This window comes from Cricetulus griseus, chromosome 6, assembly GCF_003668045.3.
Source record: "Cricetulus griseus strain 17A/GY chromosome 6, alternate assembly CriGri-PICRH-1.0, whole genome shotgun sequence".
NCBI lineage: Eukaryota > Metazoa > Chordata > Mammalia > Rodentia > Cricetidae > Cricetulus > Cricetulus griseus.
In genome coordinates, this window is record NC_048599.1 from 8,806,176 (window position 1) to 8,813,077 (window position 6,902).

At 45.6% G+C, this 6,902-nt stretch overlaps 1 protein-coding gene across 2 annotated transcripts in view; it reads right to left on the minus strand.

The window, feature by feature from the left end:
* Positions 1-2,789: 2,789 nt before the first annotated feature.
* Pfdn4 (prefoldin subunit 4) overlaps positions 2,790-6,902 on the minus strand; it is an 8,223-nt gene continuing 4,110 nt past the window's right edge. The window contains exons 2-4 of one of the 2 annotated variants that reach the window (XM_027423287.2): positions 5,269-5,376; positions 4,215-4,355; positions 2,790-3,009 (exon numbers count right to left, since the gene is read on the minus strand). In XM_027423287.2, the coding sequence (XP_027279088.1) occupies positions 2,878-3,009; positions 4,215-4,355; positions 5,269-5,376 (381 nt within the window). In that variant the 3' untranslated portion in view covers positions 2,790-2,877. The remainder of the gene's footprint in view (positions 3,010-4,214; positions 4,356-5,268; positions 5,377-6,902) is intronic. The other variant, XM_027423288.2, reaches the window with a different exon arrangement.

The window sequence follows — 6,902 nt, forward strand, 5'->3', positions numbered from 1 at the left end:
GGAGGCAGAGGCATGTGAATCTCTATAGTGGCTTCTTTTAACGTTTATTATTAAAACTCAGGGACAAAAAATAAAGACAAGAACCTGAGACAGACTAAACCACAACACACCATCTCCATTGGCTCCAGGCTGGAGAGGGGCCTGAGCCTCTGCCTCCTTCCTGCCTGCCTCCCCTGGGGTGGGGTCCTGGAAAACTCTATGATCCATCCCAACCAGCTGAATGTAAAGCCTGTCTTTTGAACCAATGCCTGACTCTAATTGGACAACGGGCCACAGCATAGACAAGATTCCCATAACAGGGCCAGCTTGATCTACATAGTCAGGACAGCCAGAACTATATATTAGAGACTCTGTCTCAAAAAAAATGTTTGCCTTGAGGTTAGAGAGGGGGCTCAGTAGTTAAGACTGCTTGTTCCTTTCTGAGAACCCAGATTTGGCTCCCAGCACTCACAGCAAGTGGCTCACAACTGCCTCTAACTCCAGCTCTAGAGGGTATGGCCTCTTCTGACCTCAATAGGCGCCTGCACAATGTCAGCAGGAGAGCCCAGAGTGGGGCACACACAAATTAAAAATAAATCTTAAAACCAGTGTCTTTGTTAAGAATTTCAGAAATCATATACCCATCCATCTTTAAGCTTATTTACAAAGATTTACCAAAAATAATCATATTGCAATGCTGACCCTTGAAGGTTAAACAATCTCTTCTACAATTCTACTAATCCTAAAAGTAGCCCAGTCTGGCACAATGACACTTCTCTGGGTATTCTGGCACATTAGTGCCATCTGCTGGGAAGTTAGTACACAGGCCTTCCAGCTCCAGCTCCGGGACACACGTGATGATTTGAATGAGAACTGTCCCCACAGCCCACAGGCTGAAGTATCTGAGCACTTAGCCCTGGTCAGCAGCACCATTTGATGAGGTTAGCGAGGTTTGGAGGAGCTACGGCCTTGCTGAGGAAGCATAGCACTGGGGGGGAGAGGGGGGTGTTACTCCTCCCCTCCAGTTCAGTGTCTGCTGTGGGCTTTTAGCTGTTATCTCAGCTTCCTGTTTCCATGCTTCCCTCGCCACAACACACTGTAAACTATTCCTTCTGTAAGTCGCCTTGGTCATGCCATCTCATCACAGCAACAGAAGAGTCACTAATACACATGTCTCTTAGGGGAAGGGATGAGAGTATGTACTCATCTCAAAAATAGCTCTTGCTTTTAAACACGGTGGCTTGGTGTCTACATCTTTGTCAGTATGAGCATTTACTCACAAAGACTACAAATCTAAAGCTAACTTTAACTAAAAGCATAAATATTTGGGGAGCAGGAGATGGGTCAGCAGGTAAAGGTGCGTGCAGGCAAGCCTGATAACCTGAATTCAATCCCCTGAGCCTACATGGTGGAACAGGATAATCCCCAAAAGTTGTCTCTGACCTCCACACATACCCACACACAAATGCTTAAAAACATCAACAAAAAAATTAAGTAAACATCTTTTACAGACCTCATTTTCTAAAACATCTTATTTTTCTGTTTGTATGAAGAATGACATGGATCATTCTTTGGTCTGGGTATTGCCAATATCCACAACACAGGGATACATATATGTTACATAGGCCTAAGACACATGTTATACCTACATGTCGTTAGCAAGAATTGGCTGTGAAGGAGACAATGCAGGCAGGTAGAAGCCAAACATCACTGTGCTAGGACTCACTGCCAGCCACTCAAGTCAGGTGGGCAGGCAATAGGACACAACTAATATGGAAAAGAAAAAAGAATAGGTGGAGTGTCATACACTTTTATCTGCCTCCGGAGGCAGAGGCAGGTGGGTCTCTGTGAGTTCAAGGCCAGCCTGGTCTCCAGGTGGAGTTGCAGGCTAACCGGGCCAACACGGTGAGATCCTATCTCAAAACCACATAAAATCCTCCTGGAGGGAGGCTCTTGCAGAAGACCTGGGTTTAGTTCCCAGCGTCCACGTCCTGTGCTGACCAAAACTGCCCATGCCTCCAAATCCAAGGGATCTTAAACCCCTGGCCCCATGGGGACTGTACACATGTAGTACACACAGACTCACACATGCGTGAATAAAAATAATAAACAATCTTTAAAAAACAAAAAGACCCTCCTCCTTGCCTGAAATAGCAGCAGCTAGTTCACTACCCTGGGGTGGGGAGGGGTACATGTGGAGGTCAGAGGACAACTTGGGGGAGCTGGTTCTCTCCTTCCACCATGTGGGCCCCAGAGATGAAACAGCTCATCAGACTTGACCGGGACATGCTTATCCACCGACCAATCCAGTTCTAAGGTTCTTTCTTTCTTTCCTTTTTTTTTTTTGGTTTTTTGAGACAGGGTTTCTTGTGTAGCCCTGCTTATAGACCAGGCTGGCCTTGAACTCACAGAGATCCACCTTCCACCTGTCTCTGCCTCCCGGAGTGCTGGGATTAAAGAAAGCATGTGCCATCATGGGATCTAAGCTTTTCTTTAATTCCTTTTCACAAGGTGGAAACCTAGCTGGGTGGGATCTTGCTCTGAGGTCACCATTCCCTTTAGCCTAGCTTCCTTGGGTTTCTTAAGAATGGAAATCGCAAGAACCTTTAAATGATAATGTAGAAACAGACTGTTTAACTGATTTTAATAACATGACATAAAGCCCCTAAAGTTGATATAATCATTATGCAAAATACATACATGAATACTGTCTTCTTTTAAAAATATAAAATAAATAAGCAAGACATGTGAAAATAGGCAAGTTTCCATTAATTAAATGAAAAATTCTTAAAAAGAAAGTTTTCCTTTCGTTTCATTTGAAGAAGGGAAATTATCATTTAAGACAATATTCAAGTTTATTAAACAAGGTAAAAAAAAAAAAAAAGTATTATAAAATGTTTAGCTTTCATCCGCCTCGAGGTTTATGTTGCTGCCAAATTTTGCGTATAACTGCACTTTCAGGTCGGCTAATACCCGCTGGATGGATGCCACTCTGGACTCTAAGGCGTCTATCTCTTCTTGCAAAGTTTTCTGGAAAAGAAACAGTTTAAATTAATTGGCTTCAGCTGGATAATTTACAAGCACATGGTCTGGGATTATATTTGGCAGGAATTTTAGATAAAGAACTCTAAACTGGTCAGGAGCAAACTGACAGTAATAAAAATCAAAGACCAAAGTCTGCATGTGCAAATCTTTAACTCAGGCCAATCCGAGCTCATCATGGTGCCATGGCTGCAGTCTCAGTCTCTGCTGAGACCTGAACCCGGGGCCTCTGAAGAGCAGCCAGTGCTCATACCCTCCCAGCTTCTCTCCAGCCCCTTCTCAAGGCTTACTGGATGCAGACTCCATCCATGGGGAGTTTTGTCTTAGAAATCTGAAGCAGAAGCTATCATTTTACGTAACATTCAAGCTAGTAAGGCAACAATAGCAGAGGCAACTGTCACCAGTTTCTCACACACCGGGAGGCTAGAAACCTCGTGGAGTTAATTTCACACGCCCTCGCACTGGGCACTGCCAAAGCAGCCAGCTTCAAGCCCAGAATCACACTTCTCCTTACCTCTTCACAACAAGCTTCTAAATGTGAACACCCACTTATGCATAAGATGGCTCATGGGAACGTTACTACAGCAAAATATCGGAAATAAATTAATGCTACTAAAGGCACCATGAGCAAATCAATGGCCGTCAACACAGTATTAAGATGGCCTCAAACAAGTCAGAAGACGGTGATGTGTTAGAGGTCTGTGTGTTTCCCGACCAGTGTGCTAGATAAACCAGCATCCGACAGAGAAAGTGTTCCCTCGCAATGCTAACTGTCCCACATGTGGAGCAGTTACATAGAGGGAACTGGGGTGAGGGCTAAGGGAAAAGGAAGCGAGCGGGCTCACCACTGATGGCGGCACCAGATGGTGTGGCTCCCAAGGATTCCTTTCTACTTCATAATACGCTAGTACATCTCAATGTTCTCAGCTGGAAACAAAGTTCTGGGGCCAGAAGACGGCAGCCATGTGCCACTTTGTAAGTCCAGGAACCTCTGAGCCTCTGTCCCTCACTCTCAATTATGCTGTGTGGATTAATAACCACACTGGCAAAGTGCTCAGAGCCTGGGCTGCTGCACCAAACCTTAAATGTTAGCTGGCACCATTATTTCCCTCCACCTGCAATGGTGCATTCTTTTTAATGACCTGCTTCCCAATCCGAGAACTAGATCTCGTCTCCCAGAGACCCGCACACACCTTTGCTTCTTCTAACATTTCCTGGGTTTCTTCTTGAGAGTGGCTAATGAAAACATCTCCAATCTGGTACGGGATCATGAAGCAGTCGTCATCTGCCAGCATGATGTCGTCACAAGCGTCTTCTAAATTCTGGAGGTGTTTCTGTCAGAAAGAGCACAGCCATGACAACGAGGCCACGCTTTCGTGAAAGAACCAAGAGTACTCTAATGCAGGGACATGGGCTCTCTGAGGGACCAGGGCACAGCACTACTGTCAGACATGGAGATGTGACCACGGACTCACTCGGAGCCAGCACGGCACCCTCTGGGTAGCTCTGGAAGTACCAAGATGCTCCTCTCTCTGTGGTGGTCAGCAGGTGTGCACGGCCACTCACTTCTACTTAACAATTCCCCACGCTGGGAATCCTTCATCCCACAGAAACAAAGACCAAAGCACCAGAAGTCACACCCTTCCCCTCTCAGCCTTGCTTGCCCAAGAGGACAGATAGTATGAACAGTTAAATCTGATGTGTGCACTTGAACTAGAACACTGAGAGAATGACACAAAAAGCCAAGCACAGACCTCAAGGGTTACAGGACATGCAGCCACAGTTTGTGTCCCTGTGTCTGTGGGGCTCCAGGATCAGTAAACACAGTGCGGTTTTATCCCCAGGCAAATCCTCAGCACGGGTACAGAACTGCACTGGGGAAACTTTACACTAGACTCAAAAGCCTCACTCACTCTGTTACCCCACCTCTCTCAAGGGCACAAATGACCTCTTGAGCTGGGCTTGCATCACCTATAACCAGACTAGTAAGGAGGCTGAGGCAGGACTATGAGTTGGAGGATAGCCTCAGCTACATGGTAAATTGTAGGACAGTTTTACAAGGCGGGACCCTACCTCAAAACAAACAAAAACAAGCCTTTGTGTAAACTGAGCAGACAGACAGAGACAACAGACAGTGACTGGGGACAAGCAGCCATGAGGAAGCTAACACTTGCTGAATATGGTTCAGTTTTAAGGGCGGCCCTACCCTACAAACTCCTAAAACAGACGCCACACGGTAACCACTACCTTCTTCATCTCTATCTCCTCCTTTAGCTCAGTGATTCGACTCGTATTTCGAGCAAATTTGTTTATTTTTTGCTGATCTTCAAAAGTAACATTGACATCTTCTGCAGCCTGAAAAAGATATTTAGATTCCGAAGTTATAGGTGAGCATCTTACATAGTGCTGCAACAACCAAGTCTCCCACCCCGTCCGTCCTAAGACAGCAGAGGGGCCCAAGGCTGTCGGACATCACAATGGGTCATGCTTACGAGTTGTTCGTGACTCTACCGTCTTCCCCATTATTCTAGAGGAGCATTTGTAAACAAGTTTGAAATATAAAAAAGTAATTAGTAAAAGTCCTAATATTAGTAATTAAAAGAAAAGCCAACTTGCCCAAGACAGAATTTCCCTAACTGAGACATTGTTTCACCAAGACATCCCAGGAAGCAAACCCCCTGAGTGACTCTCACAGACTGTTTGTGAGGTACAAACGCATGTGGGCATGCTCTGCTGACCAGAAACATGCCCATTTCTCTCGCTTTCAATCTGATACACGGCTAGACAGTCACCACGCATTCCAATGGCCCTAACTCATACATCTAGACTCCGTACTTATTCTACTGTAATGAATCCAATACAAGGAGAATGAAAATTGGTTTCGTATTTAACGTCTGATGTGATAGTTCTGCGGACAAAGCAGAGAATTTAGACGAAAAAGTATCAGAGCAGCTAGCAGTGCCCGAGCTCCTACCGTGTGCTAAGAACTCTGTTAATCACCCTCTCAGAAGGGCATCACCGGCATCACCATTTCACAGACGACCAGGAACCTCGGAGTTTAGATAACTGAGCCAACCACACAGCCAGTAAATGGACCGACCTTGATTTTAATGCAAGCAAGCTGGCCCAGAGTCCGTCATGCATACGCTTGCCCATGTGTGTGCAGCTGCCTGAGCTCCCATTCGGCTACAAAATGTCAAAGAAGTTCTTAGACTGCTTCAGAATCTTAAAGGGTTTGAATATATTAGAAAAGGAAACTAAATCCAACCCTTCCTTATGGAGTCTTTATTGATAAAAATGAGAGTAAAGCTATGCGCATGTAAAGACAGGTCCTACTAGCTGGACAAGTGCCCATCTCAGCACCAGACTGATGCAGGAGGATTACAAGTTTGAAGCTGCTTTAGATGCATAAAGAAACCTTGTCTCAAAAAGCTCGTGATGCTGGAGAGATGGCCAGTGGTCAGGAGCGCTTGCCCTCTTCCAAAGGACCTGAGCTCTGTTCTCAGCAGCTGCAGCAGGCAGCTCACAACTGCCTGGAAGGCCAGCTCCCAGGGACCTGAGGCCCTCGTCTGCCCACATGTATACGCACGCACGCACACAAATAAAATCCTTTACAAAGAAAAGGCTCTCACTGAAGAGCTATACTTGTATATATTCACAGTTATAGAAAATACCACATAGTTCTAACTAACAAATGCAGGGTCAGTAAGAATGGCTGGCTCTTCCGGCAGTGTCAGAAGCAAGTCACAACATCCACACTCCACCCGTTACTGCTCTCTTGAAAGCTATGGCAGAAGGTGTGTGTACACAAACTTCTCCAGAGATTGAAAGGCAGCTGGCAGTCTTAAGAGGCAGCACAGTGGTAGACAGAGACAGGTGTT